The sequence below is a fragment of the Lytechinus variegatus genome, chromosome 1, assembly GCF_018143015.1.
Source record: "Lytechinus variegatus isolate NC3 chromosome 1, Lvar_3.0, whole genome shotgun sequence".
Lineage (NCBI taxonomy): Eukaryota > Metazoa > Echinodermata > Echinoidea > Temnopleuroida > Toxopneustidae > Lytechinus > Lytechinus variegatus.
Window position 1 is genome coordinate 26,559,391 of NC_054740.1, and position 18,699 is coordinate 26,578,089.

An 18,699-nucleotide genomic window follows, 5' to 3' on the forward strand; every position below is an offset into this window, starting at 1 on the left:
TTCAAATATTTTTTTGTAACATTGATATGAACATTTCACCTAATAAAATCTTAGCGATCAGAGTTCGGAATAGTAGACTGTAAAGAAAAAAAATAGTGGGTAAAATTTTAACCAGCACGAGGGTAATATGTGCCCAATCAATTTGGGGCACTATTTTACCCAATGCGGGAAGCGTATTGTCCAGTGAGGTTAAAAAAAATAAGCAGCACTTACTTTAGAATGGGCAGCATTTTCATCACACTGAATAAATAAATGCCAAATTTGGTTGGACACATAATTACCCTCACGGAGCACTTTTACCCCATAATTTTTAGAGTGTATAGTAGGATACCTGAAAACTAAACTCAGGCTATATAGTTCGAGCCTATAAAAACAACTTCAAATCCAAATCGTAATTACGTCATCATCTGCTGCAGCGACTTGAAGCAGATTTGAACTTTACTCTGAGCACAGGTCTGACTGCAAAACAAAGTTACTTTTTATTGCTAACATTATACCAAACTTCAAATGAAATAACTATACTTCTTGGAACTTTCACATTTCTTGCATTTTTTTTTTTTAAATATCGCGTCTCATCGGATCGCATACTGTGCGCTGGGCTTTAGGATGATCATTATAGGAAGCAAAGCGACTGAGCTATTCAATTGGTGCACATAATGTGCGTGTGTGTTTTCTGAAACAAGAAACAGGTCTTTGGCAGTAATGACTCTCCCTACTTCTGCCAGCTACAGCTGAAGATGGCGCCGAGAGGGGGTGCTATAGATTACTATTCAGTTGGGTGCAAGAAACTTAATTAATTATGTGCTAGTCAAGCATGTCAAGTGCAACTAGAATATTATTCAAACATAAAAAGACCCTTCATTTGGTCATTATTTGAGGAGTTTGTTTTAAAAAGAATGCTGATCCTCGTGGTAGACATAGGGGAGAAAATCCATGCGACACTGCATCACAACTTAACCATCACTGCATTGACATCGAGTCGACCCCCCTTTCAAATTACTAATCCCAACTCTAAAATTGCAGATCATTGGGAAATTCCCGAGCTCGTGTTTCATCAGAGCATGCTGCGGCGATACCGTATATTTCTCCATGAACTGAGACAACCCTCATGACTTTGTCTTTCACAGAAGTTCCTATGAGCATGATGATGAAGGCGGGTTGTTTTACCAAATCATCCCCTTGTGCATATCAAACGATTGTATTGTGGGATTGTGAGAGCCGAAGTCTCGAAGTAGACTTTAATTTGAAGCACGATTGTATGAAGAAAACTTAAACCATGGACCCGACACCATGCTAAACTTTTTTTTTAAGCAGAAACTAAATGCGCGTTTCATACATTTGGTGTGAGTTAATGCAGTTCCGCTTGACAACCTCCAAAAGCTTCTGCAAAATCACCTTGAAATATCCCTCACTCCTCCTCACATCGAGCGTCCAAGTTTAATTTCATCTTCGAGATATAGGCTGCAGAGCCCTTTGAAGATTACAGCAGATGATGATGGTGGTGTGTGTAGGGGGGGGGGGTTGCATTATACACTGTAATATTTTTTGAACCCTATACACAGTGAAAACGCTGTTTAAGATTTTAAGCAACGCTGTTTACTATGAACCTTACAGTATTTGTTAAACAGTTTGAACAATGTTTATTGAAGATTACATAATGAAAATTAAAATACACTTGTTTAAACTGTATAAACAATTGCTGTAAGGTTTATGTAGTAAACAGCGTTGTATATTTTTTTTTTACCGTGGATAAATGAAACGCTTGATTCAACATTTTGGGGGTGTATGTTGCACCCTTAGTTGAAAAAGGTGCAAAGATTACCTTTTCATTATTCTGCACCAAGAAATGCTAGTTTGTAAAAGGTGCAAATTTGTACCTTTTAAGTTGCATGATATTTGACATTGAATAAGGTTTTAATTTGAACTTTATATGGCATGGTTCAGCTCTGCGCCCTATAGTTTGATGAATTTAACTTACAACACCCTTATAAAATGTGCACCAATCCGCATAATTGCATTCATCATCACCCCTTGCATGGTCTCTCATGTACCAACCCCTGAGGTTGAATTTGAACCCTTATTTCTTAGTGTAAAAGGGTCACTATGCATATTTGTTTTTTTTTCTAATTTGATGTTCAGATTCGCTCATATAGCTAAAATGGAGTACTGAAGGGAATCCCCCTCTTCCCGTTGACCATTTCCCTCCAAAAAGTACCAGTTTTGCGCTTCAGTGGCAATGGGTGGTATTGTTATAGCCATGGTTTAGTTTAACATGGGTTAACTAAGACCACACTTTTATGGAGTGCCAGTTGTCAACAAATTCATGAATTTTAAAAGAATATCATTATTCTGTTGCAAAAAAGTTGTCAAAAAATTCATTGAGTTGTGAAATGGGAAGAATATTAAAATACAAAAATATAGATAAATTGGTACATTACAATTGCCCGAAGTATGGAAGCATTCTTTCAAAATGGATATCATAAAGTTCTATAACGCAGAGAAGCGCCATTTAATGGTTTTCATTATTCTTTGATTTTTAGTGCCTTATTCCATTGTCATCCCTTTATTGTTATTTTTGTATTAGGTCTACTTGCAAAATAATAGGGGTAATCACCCCTGACCCGTCCTATCTGTACGCCAGTGATATGGGGATATGTGGTATATGATGCCCTCTAACATGACTCGGCAATTCTCGGCAAATACTTATCTGGTGTGGACATATATAGATTCTGGCATGGGTGTCGATCGGTATTCTTGGTTGGGGGGGATGATTGACACAAATGTTCTTGTGGACGGGGATATTTCAACATTACCCCCACTAAAATAACAAGTTAGGACATTTGGGAGTGGTTGATATGCATGGTGTTCTTGGAAATTCCTTCATTGTTGTAGTGTACTATACTTGTATATTTTTTGTGAAAATTCAATTTGTGTTACAAGTAAGCCTATTCTAAACTCATACCGAGAAAAAAATGACAAAAATTGACTGGACCATGTACATAGTGATCTGTTTATTGAGCATGATGTATACACAGGGGCGTCGATCCATTTTTCAGAAGGGGGGGGGGGGCAAAATTATGAATCAACGTTCCAAAGGCGCTCGATCACAATATATATATATAACTCATGAGAAAGAGACACATATCTCACCTTCACCAACAATGCGAGCGCGAAGCGCGAGCTAAATCTTTTTAGTATGTCATGAAAACAGGAAAAATGTACCTGTTTAGGTTTGTTTGTAGTAACTCATGAGGAGGGTCGATACATGTATCTCACTAGAGAGCGAGCCGAAATTTCTTTATATTCTGACCTGAAAGCTTGATATTCTAAGCATTTTTGGTACCAATGATTAAGATGGGTATCTAGAAGAACAATAGATGCGAGCGCGAGCTGAAAATTTTGATATTTTGATCTGGAAAAAAAGGACACTTTAATGAAAGATATATATCCAACAAAAGATTATTGCAAAATCAAAGTTCTTTTGAGGTTTAGAATTGAGAACGGGACATTATATTCACCTATATAATCATGAAAAGTATGGGTTTTTGGTACATGATGCGAGCGCGAAGCGCGAGCTGAAAATTTTTATATTCCAATCTGAAAAGCAGACATTTTGAGCACGATTTTAATTCAAAATCGAGTTGGTATCTCAATCTCCCTTGCTGATTTCAGTGTAGCATTACAATCTTATTTTATTTTTTAGTTGCACATGCGGAATTATTGGGGGGGGGGCAAAACGATATGTTTGCCCCCCAATATTTTATTGGTGGGGAGATCGCCCCCTGCCCCCCCCCCCCCACCCAGGATCGACGCCTCTGTGTATACAACTTCTCTCTTAAATCTAACCTGACTGGCAATATCTTTATTCTTCTTAATGCATGATGATAAAATGCAGATTCGGACCAATTAAGACTAGCAAAAATTACAACCTGTGTGGCTTCTCGTGCGCCATCGGGCTTACCGTCATTCCTTTATTTATCTTGCCACCCTTTTACTCCCGTTTATTTTTCCACCCTTTTGAGTTAATGATTTATTTAAATTAATTTATTCACCACTGGTGGGATGCAACACCCTATCAACAAAAGTTGATTTTCGTTGGGGTCCTTTCATGTCATGTGTTAAAAAATATCAGATACATAAACATTTCATTCTTTTTCATCTTGAACCTCCACCCATCTGTTTAATAGTCCTGAAAAAGAATGTTTTTATTTAATAACAATATACACAAATTGCGAGGGAAACAAACTGATTGATGGCATACTATAATCATCATGATCAAACTTTTCATTTTTTCATCATCATTATTAAATTTTTCTACCCTAAATTATTGGGGGGGGGGGGATGATAATACAGGCCATCCCCCCCACTTGAAATATTGGGGGGGGGGATATATCCCCCCATCCCCCCGTGATCGACACCCATGGATTCTGGGCTGGGGTTAAATCAACACCAGAGTTTTTGCAGTGTGCTTCTTTTGCTTAGAAAGTCCCATCAGTTATTATTCCAGCTTCGGGCAATACTTCAGTGATAAAATTGCTTATAAAGACAAAGTAATCAAACAAAAAGTAGGCCTACCTCATCTCGCATGAATAAGAGGTGCTAGAGGGAATCATTAATCATCAGTATTCAGAAAAAAAATTGAATAAAATTCTCACAAAATACTCATGCAAAGAAAAGAAGCCGGATGCCAAATTTTAAGAAACTCAATGAAAAAAACTGAGTGTATGAAAACTATCATGAGTGGTGAAAATTAATGACATTATCGACAAATATATTCATTGAATATTTCTTTGGAGCATGACTCGAAGTTTGGTGATTCATAAATCTCATTCTCCCTTTTCATTTCCCTTCTGTTTTTTTTTAATTCATCTCTCAATCTCCTCTGTCAGCCTGTCTCTAAGTTAGCCTGTCTGTCTATACCACCCCCCCGTCTCTCTCCCCCCTCATCAGACTTGCTCAAACTCATACCCTCCCCCCTCTTTTTTTCTCTCTCACTCTCTCTCTCTCCACGAATACACCATAATTATGTTTCGTCTAATTTGTCTGTTTTTCTCTCAAAACAAATTAAGACTTCGACGTCTGGATGAACTTCCCATTGAATGATGATTATTATGCAGAGCGCAAGGTTCACGAGAAGAGCAGAAGAGAGGAACTGACTCCCAATAAACAATATCTTATCGTGGGGGGGGGGGGAGTATACCGTGAACAACATACGGTGACACAAGGGGATGGGCGTACGATCATTGAATTTTTTTAAACAGAGAATTTATTTGAATACCTGGTGCATCTCTCCTCAAAAGATTGTTATTATGTTTTTACTTGTAGCTTCTTCTTTTCATGCAGAGAGAATTAATAATTGATTCAGTGATGCCGAATGTGTGCTTATTTGTTTGGCTCACTCGGATTCAAAAGTGATTTTTTTTCACAAATTTAAGGTCAGCACTCCGGTTATTTTTCTCTTAATGGTCAAAATGCCCCCCCCCCCCGATACCGCGGCCTTGCCATAATATGTCAGTGCCATTGAAGAGAATATAGGCCTTTTACAGCAGAACCTGGGAGGCGACCATAAAATTGAGTCTGGCATACCCAATATCATGGAGGCCTATATCCATCAGACTTTTCCTTATCGAACGATAGAGCAGAAAGTAACACTATACTGTGTAAACTCATCGAAATGTCATTACCACTGAGGAAATATAATAATTGGCCCGGCCATGGTCATCTGATTTCTGACATCAACCCTCTTCCAGTATACAATATGTTTCAGAATTATTCCATTAATTTTCGATGTGATATCAAATTTTCTCTGGGTAAGGTGTTTATTTAATTATTGATGCAATTCTATATGATGTATTGATATGACTTAAAAACAAATCTTTATTGAAGTAAACGCCCTTTCTTAGGTGTAAACATTGCACTTCGGTTCATTGCACTTTTTAATAACTATCCTTTTTTAAATGATAACAAGTTTATCCCACTGTCCATCGAGGGATGATATAGTGGAGATAAGAAAGGGTTTAATTGTAGTTTTTTTTTTTTTTTTTTTTTTTTTTGGGGGGGGGGGGCTATCTGGAAGGGAGTAAAAAGTTCTAAATTAACCTGTAATTTCCCACATTTTTCTCTGCTTTTTTGTCGGGGGGGGGGGGGGGGAGGAGGAGCTTAATATCAGATGTTTTATGGGGCAAATTTTTCAGGTGAGAAACTGACGCAAAAACAGTCTAATCCCCCATTCGTTTTGTTTTATTTGTTCATTTTTTTATTTATTTATTGACTTACTTTTATTTCATTTTTAATTCTATTTTCATTATTATTATTATAAGGCCTATTTTTTATTTTTATTTATTTATTCATTTATTTATTTATTCATATCTTTATCTATTTACTTATTTATTGTTTATTATTTTTATTTTTATTATATATATTTTTTTTTTTTGGGGGGGGGGTTGATGAAGCTGTCAGCAAATGTAGTTTACGATCAGTTGAATAATTACAGGGACCCTATAGTATTATTAATGATGATACTACTACTACTACTACTACTACTACTACTAATAATAATAATAATAAAACATAATAAAATTGATAATTCTAATAATCAAAGTGATGAAAAAGATAATATTTATTATGAATAATATCATTATTGCTATATACTCTAAAAATAAATCATTTATTCATGCAACAAATGAAGATCACAGTCACGGTTATGCATGTATTTACATTTCACTTATATTGTTTGTAATGAAATATTGTTTATGAAAAGATATCCTTGTGTGTACATTGAATTCATCTTTCTAAGAAATGCTATCTTGGTGAACTTGTTGATTATTTTGTTGTTTTTGTTTGTTTTTTCTTATAGGGCCTAAAGGATTTTGACAAAAATTGACGTTGTTTAGTTGCGCATGCGCTATCAATTGCCATAGCAGACTGTAAACTATTTCCAGTGACAGATAGTGTTTTCGTCGACCGACGGCCGACCAGATATTTTATCCCTAGCAGTAATCTAAGAATATTTGGTGAGTAATAGAACTCAGATTTTAAGGGGAATAATCACACGACAACTGCGAACGAAGTAAATGAAGGAAGATCCACAGAACAGTTTATTAATATTACTTTGTTCGTCAATTAGTGTCTGTCAGTTCGTTGAGCCCCACATACTGACATTGGTGTAGGCCTACGTACCGTACATGTATGCCATTCACTGCAACTGCACTGCATATTCCTTGTCCATTGAATGAGTGCTGCATACCACTCATTCAATGAACAAGGTTATATAAGATATAATTTGTCATTGATCGTGGAATATTTTTACAAACTCTTGAAATATTTGTGGTATTCCATTCTGAGCCATCCAATAAACATATAATATTCATGCTGTTTGAGGCTGCGACCCTCACGTGTGATGTGTTGAAATCGGCCGTGAATTAATATGTGTGAGGAATTACATAGTAGATACTGGCAAAAAATCACCAATTTTGAGGATGACCAGAGGGCAATCCTGTATTTTAGGGGTCTAAATTATTTTCGGCTGCTAACTTCAGTTCAGGCAACAGCTCCAAGACCGTTGTTAACGATAGTTCAGTAGTGCGTACGTACGTGCCGGGTATGGTGGGCCATTTATAATATTTCTTCATTGCATACCCCCCCCCCCCCCGGCCCGGCCATGACTAGTCCCGGGTCACGTGACACCCCGACGGCTTTAGGTATACCGTTATTCTATACCCCCCCCCCTGGCCCCTATATATCGCATGATACCCCATTGGTAAATACAACTTTACATCTACTACATAGGCGACTGGCGTGTAGCTGTATACTAGTCCTATATATAATAATGGCATTAACGGCCCGCCATACCCGGCACGTATGTACGCACTACTGAACTACTGTTAACAATGGTCTTGGAGCTGTTGCCTGAAGTTAGCAACCTAAAATAATTTAGACCCCTAAAATACAGGATTGCCGACCAGAGAATGGACACTAATGAAATAAGGGTTAAGAGTAAGAAATTAAGCTTTTATTTATTGTTGATGTCTTTTTTTTGGATATTTTTACAATAAATCTGCTTTTTTTCTAAGCCTAAGTCATATCGATTATTTTGAAAAACGGTGTTCGTCAGCTTTAATTTGATCGAACATCGACGCATCGAAGACGGGGAAAATTGAGTCGATTTTTTTTGCTCCGGCCTTCGCGTCGATGCGCCATGCACGCACTGCATGCATGCATTGACGGTATGCGCTGGCCAGGTGAGCGTTGCACAAGCAGATGACAGAGCAAAGTTTGTTTGTATTTTCCATGATCACAAAACACGAAAAAAGGCCGCGGACCAATGCAGAATTCTTCCAAAAATATCTTCAACAATGATATGTGCAGATGACAACATGATTTTCGGTCAACTAGCCACCAGCCCCATACACTCACTCTCCCAAAACAACAGGTGTGCTTGGCAGCGCCAGCAAACAAGTGCAACCAGCCGAGAGCGCTGTAACTTGCCTGAGATTGTGTAGTTGGATCCAAAATGAGCTCCAAATAGATTGATGGGAATAAATACGTAATATTCTCTGGATGGTCATTTGAATTGCTATTCAATGCTGATATAACGATTATGAGGAAAGATTGTGGAATATGATCAGGTGACAAGTACTGTACGGGTATCACATGACCTGAAAATCAGCTTTGTACTGCTTCAATTGCACTCCACGGTGACTGGACTGACTGCCAAGAAAAGCTGGAAATAGAACTCAAAATGTAATTTTATTTTATTACATTCAAAGTAGGATAACATGGGCAATATCATCTAAATTTTCACTCAATCATGAAAGGAAAAGGAACAGACCAGCATACAACTCGTATTTAGTGAGTAATATCACTAAATACTTGGGTGCAGAAAACACAAACCAGTTTTTGTGGTATTAGCACAGATTTAGACTGAGGTCTACATTAATTGGACTTCACAATACGGCTAGTGCATATTGTTACGCTGTAACTGAGACACAACAAAATAATAGACTTATTATCATTTCTATGAAGTAAATATGCCTTTTCTTTTTCTCTATTTCTATTGATAATGCAGATTTGTTTTAAGATGGCAGACATCAATTATTCTGCTGGGGATGTAGGTGCGATCCTCCCTCAGATCGTCAGGGAACTCCAGAAAACAACTTTGCATTCACAACTCAAACAGGCAGCACAGGTAATATGCAGAGAGGTTTTATAGTTAAAGATGAATTCAAGTTGTAACGATTTCAAAATGAGTTCGTACAGAATCCAATGAAATGACCACCGAAGTGTCTGTTTGTATTTAAATAAAAAATATGTGCCAAAGGATTCTGGAATTGCTGAGAAATTAGCAAATAAGCACGGGATTCGTGTGAAGCATCGGGCCGACATTCAAAGCAATAATAATACACTGTCCCACATGCACTTATCTGTGTTGGTGATCTTCAGTGTGAACATTTTTCAGCGTAGATTTCAAGATTTCTCAAAGTTCAGTTTATGTAACTGTACCAGATTTAGTTCCTCAATGATATAGCGACAATTAAGCTTGGTTTCACACACTTTCTTGTGTAATCAGTGTTTACTGCAACTACTTTCATTTACCTTTAAAGACCAACTTGGTTGATCTCTGACCACTTTTCTCCAGGGGCATACTGCACATGTAGATGTGGTTAATTGATTAAGATAAAATGCTATGGGATATGAATCAAACAATCTAAATTACAGTACATGCTTTTAAGAAAATATTTTGTTTAAAAATTAGTTTTGGCTTTATCATGCAAATTTTGCTGAAATGCCTTCTTTCTATGGTTAGAAGTCACACGTTTTATATCTTTGTATTTTACAGTTGACATAATTTGTAAACCATATTCTTCATGTACATGTATCACTAGCAGTATGGGATCTGTATGTTTTTTTCAGGTGATTGCTGCAATGCCCGATATAAATATTTCTGACTTGGAATTCACAGTGCCTGAAAAACTTACAGATACAGGTAAGCAAAAACAAATCCAAATTTTGTATTATTTTTGTTTGATACATATTCATTAAAAAAATTAGAAGAATGCTTTGTTCATTGTATTTCAGAATAAGTGCCTCTGTTCCACACAGGAGGCCATTTCCATTACTTATGCATGCAATTCTTATGCACTCATGTCCAAAGTGGTTATCACTATTTTGTGGATCAGTCATTGGTATTGCACAAGACATGGATCCCCTAGTATAGCGAATTGTGTGCAACCTTGTATTTGTACGACTGCCTATTTTTATGAGATTTATTTAGTTTTAGATTAGTCATGTGCCCTAGCAAAGTAACTAAAGTCCAATTAGAGAATTCAAAATTCAACAGGTTATTAGAGCGTTCAGAGTGTTGTGGCCCAGTGGATTAGTCTCCGGCCTCTGATACAGAGGGTTGTGGGTTCAAATCCCAGCCATGGCGTAGTTTCATTCAGCTAGAAATTTGTCCACATTGTGCTGTGCACACTCAACCCAGGTGAGGTGAATGGGTACCTGGCAGTAATTTATTCCTTGAAATGCCGAGTGCTGGAAAGGCTGCTTGAGCTACAGCCTAGGTAATGATATCCAAGTCCTTTAGAAGGGCATAGAGACGTTATTCATAATGTCTTATGCGCTATACATGAACTGACTACCAGTACCATAAAAAAAACAATGCACAATGTTTAATACATTACATTGTAAATATCCCTGAGGTGACTTCTGTCACGTGAGTAGGCGATGTATTGCCAGCCCAAGTGTAGGCACACAACTGAAGGCCTCAGACCAAGTGTAACAGGGGTATGATGACTTTGAGGCAGTTCTAAATAGCTGGCGTGGCCCCAAAGCGGCTTTGGACCCCGACGTGTATACATGTATGTAACAGGCCTATGAGCACACAGGAAGATATCCAGTCAGCAAGTATGAGCTTTAAATTTCCTGTGTGCGTTTATACAGAGAATCCAAATTTTGCATGAATAACAATGGTGGTCCAGGGTCAAATTAGTATGTGATCCAAAGCCTGATTCATAACTTTGTAGAACCCGGCCAATATCCACTTTATTCCGGGGGGGGGGTTCAAATGTTTTGCTGTACACATGCATGACCAAATTATTTCCAATCACCCTCTATTAAAACAAGTCTTTTCTCTGTGTGCAAATAATCCCCTAAACAAGTTTTTTGCGGGCTATATAAATACACAGTTTGGCCCCTAAACAAGTTGTCCACAGAATATGACCTCGGGGAAAAAAACTTTGATAAAAACATACCCTAAACACATTTGGCTAGTCTAAAAAAAACGTGCTTTAGGAAAAAAAAATATACCCTTAATATGTTTGACCCTGCGATTGACCATTGACCAGTCTTTCAACACCACCCTTTTTCTTGAGAATCAGTGTTTTTGATACCCTTAACGAGTCCAACCGCTGACCGCGTCCAAAACTGAAAAACACCCCTTTAATTAAACGCGCTTTTTGGTCACGTGTGTGTACAGCAATATATTTGACTAGCCCCTCAGGATTCAAGTACAAGCAGGATGATTTGAGAGGTTCCTACATGTCTATACTAACAACAAATTATACATGAATTGGAAGATGCTGGTCCAGGGCCAAATGAGTAGGCCTATTTTACAAGTGATCTAAAAGCCTCATTCATAACTTTGTAGAACCTGGCCAATATCCACTTTATTCCAGTTGGGCTGAAATAAAGTGGATACATGTACAGTCACAGCCTTACCCCTGTTGACAAATCCCCACCAAATTTCGGCTGTGGCTGTTTTTCAGCATGCTTTGCCGAGAAACCAGACAGCAAGAGAAAACACAGAAGTGCAAACAAGAATTTGTGATGTCATTGCCTTGTTACATGTAGGTAACTCTATAAGATAATTCAGATATCAATATTCTTTTTTGGGTATTGCTAATATTAAAGATACTGCAAAGATCTATCTGAGTATTGTGTATTATGAGCAATATCAAATGCTTTACCATCTAAGCACCTGACAATTTAATACATTTAAAAAAACATTTTTTTATTTCTTGATATTTTAACAAAATAAATTAATAGATGTGCTCTTTGATATTAAAGGTTTGCACTTTGCACACATTTTCTTGGGCCAGGGTCAATATTTTGGACTACATTGTACATTCAAATTTCAACCTAATGAGTTCTTAAAAGTATTTTGCAAAATAAAAACAAGTAGCAAGCCTACTAGCCTGGTATCCCTAAATTCCCCATGGCCCATGCCCACATAACAACTTGTCCACAGTATGAAGATACATACATGTAGAGGAATGATGGCAATGACATTGATTAATTACTAGGAATAGTCCGTCAAAGAGTCTGTCACACCCAGAATATTCAGCCATGGTTTTACAACGTTGATAAAAGTATGGCTGCGGCAAGCTCTGTATGTACACTATGTAGCAAGCTTTTTCAATTCTTAAAATAGCCCAAAAAAACGGACATACTGAAGCTTTTTGACAGAATTAAATCGCATGAAAACACTAGAGCAAAACAATATACACTCAGCAAAAAAAGTTCTTGGACACTTAAAAAAGTTAAAATATTCCATATAGATATTTGATTAAAGGCAAATTATTGTATGTCAACATAACCAGACAATATTCCTCTTCCAGTATGACATGACATTTTCATGTGAACAGTCATGCATGAGTGGTTAAATGCTTTAAACAATAGCAATGTCAGTAAAAGAAAATTGCAGAAATGGACCATTCAAATGCTAATGATCATGGCCATCCTGTAGGCATACAATCAGCAATTTCAACATGCATTTATCATTTGAATTGAATGCTTAAGGATGCATCATGAGATGCATAATGAGATGGATCATTTGGACATTCACTTTCACTTTCCAACCAAGAGCATGCAAGAGCAATAGGAATGTTGCAGTCTGGGCAGTCATTTAGACAAGTGGCTCGATATTTCTAAGAGTCACCAACAACAATTTCAAATTTAAACCAGCGGTATTTGGCTACTAATGAAGTTAGAGATCGTCCTAGGAGTGGTCGACGTAGGGCCACCACCGCTGCAGTAGATAGGATAAGGATAATTTTCTTTTGCTTATGCCAAGATACTGAAATTTGACATTTTTTTCATCGACTTAACTTTGACTTAAAATTCCAGTGGAATAGTGATGCATCCAAGGTGGATAACTTTCTCTTCACTATTAGAGTGGTATTTGACTTTAAGTTTGCTTTTATCGTTGAATGGATATTTATGCCACACAAACTTTCACATCGTTTGCTAGCAATTTTCTTTTACTGACATTGTGATTGTTGAATGCCTGTAACCAGCCATACAATGACTGATCCATTTCTTGCAATTTTTATTTACTGACATTGCTATTGTTTAAAGCATTTAACCATCCATGCATGACTGTTCAAATGAAAATGTCATGTCATACTGCAGACCTTCATGTCTGAGGAGCGCGATCGCGCCGGCGCTCCTACCGCGCTCCTTAAAAAAAATAAGGAGAGCAAAAAAATCGCGCTCCTCAAAAAAAAAAAAAATTGAAAAAAAATTCTTAAAATTTCACATTTCACATCTTTAAATCCATGAAATAATGCTCCATCATTTATTTCTTGGTAATATGTAGTATTCCATCCTTGCTTTCGTCTTTGCCTTGGTATGAACAATTAATTTCTTGATACCAGAATTTTATTTTGTTTTGTTAAGAAATTGCAATTCTTCATATAAAATTTAAAAAGTTAATAGATCTATGATAAAATGGCTTGCCATACATGTACATGTATGTCGGCCTACACTGGATAAATCGTCCAGTGTGACAGCCTCTAAAAATTGAATGCATTGAATTTGGCCCATCAATAAGTAAAAGAAATAGCATCTGCATCCAGAATGAGCAATTGATTCAATTCCAATATATGTATGGTAATCAACAGAAGTGACAGCTTTCCTATTACACACAAGAAGATGCGATAATTTCTACATTCATCATGTTATACATGTATGAGTGCCCAGCAGAAGCAGATAACGGTGCTACATAAGAACCCATCATCGTCATTTTTCAAAGATGTCTGTCACAACTGTCTGCTAGTGGCTCGATACATCATGCAAGAAATGTAGTTCAATGGCAGTGGAATACTTTCTCAGGTTCAGACAGTCTATAAAGAAAAAAATTGTTAAGAGACTTATTCAGAAGTTGCACAAGACATCAAAAGTCTCTGTTAAAGCTGCAATTACATGTAATATGTACATGTACATGTAGGTGTATGTATTTTGGATAATTTGGAACACTATCAATTCTGAAATTTGGTTGTGATTTCTGACACATGTAATAGCCAAAAAGGAATGAAATTTTTATTATGGATTTATCAAATTCTCCTCACATATTTGTGCATGTGTTGAGCAGTTTGTTCTCGTGCACAATTCGGTTGGCTCAAAAGCCTTCTTGTACTCCTTGACACCTGGGATGAATAAGGGCAAAAGGAAATGACGAGTTCTGAAAATCACTCAGATTTCTATTTGTTATCCCATTTTGAGTTTTGGAGGTATTTTTTTACCTAAATCCTCTTGTTATAAATCAACGATATACAAAAATCCAATATTTGGAAAATAACATTGAGCAAAAAAAAGTGTGAAACTGTTCTAGTTACCAAAGGTACATGTAGAAACATTTGAAGTAGTATATCCCTGCTTGATTCCACTGGGAAATTGCTCAGACAAAGTATCTATAGGCAGGAAGGAAGCGACTCGATTACTGCCTGTTATACAATTGGGGTATAGATGGAATGCAAGTTGTCTTGTTCCAACAAGAGTTTGAGATACCTGCACTAGCAAAGGGGTCAGGAGTGTGATTGGAACTCAAGTTGCAGGAGTAGAATCAGGAACAGGAATGAAAGAAAAAAGAAACAACTTCAACACTGCATTGCGAAATGATTCCGATCGGATATTGAGGTCATAGAGAAAGGAGTTTCAGAAAAAAAACAATGGTCTCCTTATATTACATTCCGAGAGAGAAAAAAAGATGCATTTTCCAAAATTGCAAATAAGCTGAGATGCGGAGCTAGAGCATGAGCCAGCGAGAGGCGTGTGCTTATCTGGATTTTCCTGAGGACTGCTAAAATAAACAAAGACCTGATCCCTACTTGGCTTACATCTAGTCAAGCATTTTCATAAAGAAATATGCTTTTGTAGTTTGCTATCACAAGGGCTCTGGTAATATGAAAAGGCCACAGTGCTTAAACTGCTATCATCATGGATGGCAAGCAGAAAGAAATGGTAATTAATTTTATGAAATATGCATTCGGATTACTTGTCTTTGCGTGTATGGTTGCTAATCTGCTCCCGTAAGTAAAGAGCTTTCATGTAATTCCGCAACACAAACAAGGATGAAATTTTTTTCATCAGATTTTAATAATAATAATAATTGACATTTATATAGCGCTTTATCAATCTACATGTACGACTGTTCAAAGCGCTTCACAATTATTATTACCCGGTCACTGGATTCATAGCATTCCAAGCAGCCTGTTAGGCGCAAACTTGCTAAACCAACCACAATGACGATTGTTTCCTACCGGTACCCAATTAGCACCTGGGTGAGAGTGGCAAAGTGTGGATTGACGCCTTGCCAAAGGGCGCTAGGCCATGGTGGGATTCGAACACACGACCCTCTGATTACAAGGCGATTTTTCCATGTGGGATGATGTATATTTTATTGCAAAGGTTATGGCGTAGTCACATTTCGCCTACGATGACTGTACGGCCAGTCGAAAACTGGTGTTTTTATAGTTTTTGTACCAGGTTTCGGTACATGTATGTGGTTTGAACAGAAATCCATAAAACTGCTGTATTTGACCCGTAGGTGAATTTTACTGCTGCAGCATTTATATTTCATTAGTGATACCTGTAGGTAGAGGATAATTGGCACAACATAATCTTGCATTGTCCAACTAAATAAAGTAAAAATATCAGTGTTTTTTTTTTCTTTTTTTTTTACTTCAATATCCATATGATTATTGTGGTACTGTCTGCACAAAGCATGTGTATAAAAAAAGCAAACTAAAAAAATTAATCCCTTTATAGTCCACTCCTAATTGAAGGCGTTATGCATACATTTTTTATTAACTCTGCCATCTGATGGCGACTACCCTTGACTTCGCTGATCAACAGCCAATCAAAATCGAGGATTACTGATGTTCATGAATGGCAAAGTTACCATAATGGTAACTTTTATGCAGCTTGGCCCTGAGAATGCTTTGAATGATAACACCATATAGAGTACTCTGCTAAAAAAACTTTATGTGTTTGCTATTTGTGTTAAACTTAGGAAAGTGTAGAGTCTTCTCAAATCATTAATTATTTTTTTACAAACTTGTGCTTATCCCAATTTAATCAAACATAAATACTTTTGACTCTCCAATAATAAATGATAATAGTTTTTAGGTTCAAAATCTTAAGCTACATGTACATGTATGTCCCTGGGCCTGTAGACACAAGATGTTCTCTTTCTTTCATTAAAAAAGGAACACATTATTAAGGTTGAACTTTTGACATGGAACAAATTCCTTGAATTTGCTTTGAGCGATTTGGAATATTGTAACAGAGCATTTAGATGTAAGTTCCCATTCTATTTTGTAAAACACACTCTTTAGAAATTTGAAATGCAATTACTTAGTGTAATTCAATTTTGTGTTAATAGTCAAGTACTGTTATAGATACTGTACATGTCCTAATTCTTTAGGCGGACAGGTGAAACAAACACCTTTCAACTTTTGTTGTCTTCATGACTGAAATCTAACTTGTAAATGATTGGAAAATTATTTTCATGCTCACCCTGGAGATGTTTTTTTAATCTGTTAAAGGATAAGTTCATCCTGAAGTCAAGATTTTTTCAAGCAGGAAAATAAGTTTTAAAATTCCAAAGAATATTAAGAGATAAAAAAGTATTTTTTATTTTGTGACATATGCCAATTATTTCCCTAAACTTACATTTCCTTCGAAAAAAAGAAATAATATTGCTTGACTTTTAAACATACATTGATACAATTCAAATGAAAACTATTGTAAAAGAAACAAGATGAATATTATTGTGTGTTGAAGTTACATTAAAAATCAAAACCATTCCATAATGAAGAAAAATCAGATATGCATACAATACATCTATTAAAAGGGAAAGTGCGAACAAATTGAAATTTTGTAATTTTTTCATAAAGTGAGACAGAACATGCATTGTTCACAGATGCTGGAAAACAATACATGTAGGCTCAGTTTCCAATGGCCTGGTAATGTAAAAATGGTGCCAAATTAATGAAGACAAGCTGGGCTATTCCACGGTTACGTTACATTTGGAGTCACCTTGACTCATACTTGGAGCTGTAACTCCATTATTATTGATAGGAAGTAAACATCCCCTTATCACAACAAAGTACACAGTCTGACTATCCTTTGTATAAAAACAAAACTTGGGAAATTTTATTATGCTCCTGGCAAATCTTTGGAATGTGTCGGTTACTCACGTTACATGATTTGGACATGCATGAAATGAAAAGTCGACATAAGTGAAAAGTCTCCTCGTACAAGGCTTTTATGAAAGTTGATTATATCCATTTCAAAGAAGTATATTAGGGAGACAAACTTTGTACATAATTAAAAAAATAAAGAACACATGGTTTTTACTTGGGGTGCAGATAATATGGTTACTCACGTTACGGTTACTCACATTACATTTTGTCCATGTATGGTTAACAACACAAATGTCATTAAAAATTCAATAATGTGTGTAAAATTCATTGCTAGGAACATCAAAAAGAGATTTTATACCAAAAATTGGAACAATTGGAGCTTTATTAGGGAGTAAGAGGGAAAAGTATGATTTTGCTTACTAATTATGCATAAATTAGCATAATCGCTTAATACCAATTTGCATGAAATAAATTACTGTATAGTATTGTAGATTATGTCCAAGACAACCTGCGTGCAAATTTTCGGCGTGATCGTGCGGCCAATGGCCAAGATCTCAAGGGGGGCCTGGGAGGCCCCACCCCCCGGCCACATTAAAGGGGAATCCAGCCTTGGCCATAAAATGTTGTGTTGGGAAGGAGAAAAATAAATAAAACAGAATGGTGAAAGTTTGAAAGAAATTGGACCAGCAATAAGAAAGTTATAGCTGCTTTAAAATTGAGATCACTAATACTATGTAGATTTCAAATTGGCAACTGGGTAAGTAAATTATGACAAGGGGCAAGGACAACTTTCCCATAGGCCATGTACTTTATTATCAGGGATTTGTGGTTTTCTCCTAAGTACCCATTCCCCTGGGGCAGTAATCTGAATATAACCCATGTAGTATATTGTTTTATGTCCTCATGAAAGAAAAATATAATTTGAAATAAAACTTTTGGGAAAAATGACATTTTAGCCATAATATGTATTGGAGTACATGGAAGAGTAGTCCTTGCCTTACATCACTCTGACATCCCATATGCGGCCAATTTGAAATCTCCATGGGTATAGTGATTACCAATATTTACAACTTTTAAAAATTCATATCTTTCTTTTTGTTTGTCCAATATTGTTCAAACTTTCACCTATCAACTTGTCTGATTTTTCTTTTCCTTATAAAAACAATTTTTTATTTGGGTTGGATTCCCCTTTAACTCCCAAAATACCCCAGCCTAGATAGGGTTACAGGTAAGGACATTCAATGTGTTTTTCGAACACTCTTTAAAGTTTGGT

General features: G+C 36.5%; 1 protein-coding gene across 1 annotated transcript in view; it reads left to right on the forward strand.

The window, feature by feature from the left end:
• Nucleotides 1–6,933: 6,933 nt before the first annotated feature.
• The window catches only part of LOC121410273 (TBC1 domain family member 19-like), a 56,037-nt gene continuing 44,271 nt past the window's right edge, over nucleotides 6,934–18,699 (forward strand). Inside the window, exons 1-3 of the mRNA XM_041602249.1 lie at nucleotides 6,934–7,013; nucleotides 9,068–9,187; nucleotides 9,913–9,985. Coding sequence (XP_041458183.1) covers nucleotides 9,080–9,187; nucleotides 9,913–9,985 — 181 coding nt within the window. The 5' untranslated portion in view covers nucleotides 6,934–7,013; nucleotides 9,068–9,079. The remainder of the gene's footprint in view (nucleotides 7,014–9,067; nucleotides 9,188–9,912; nucleotides 9,986–18,699) is intronic.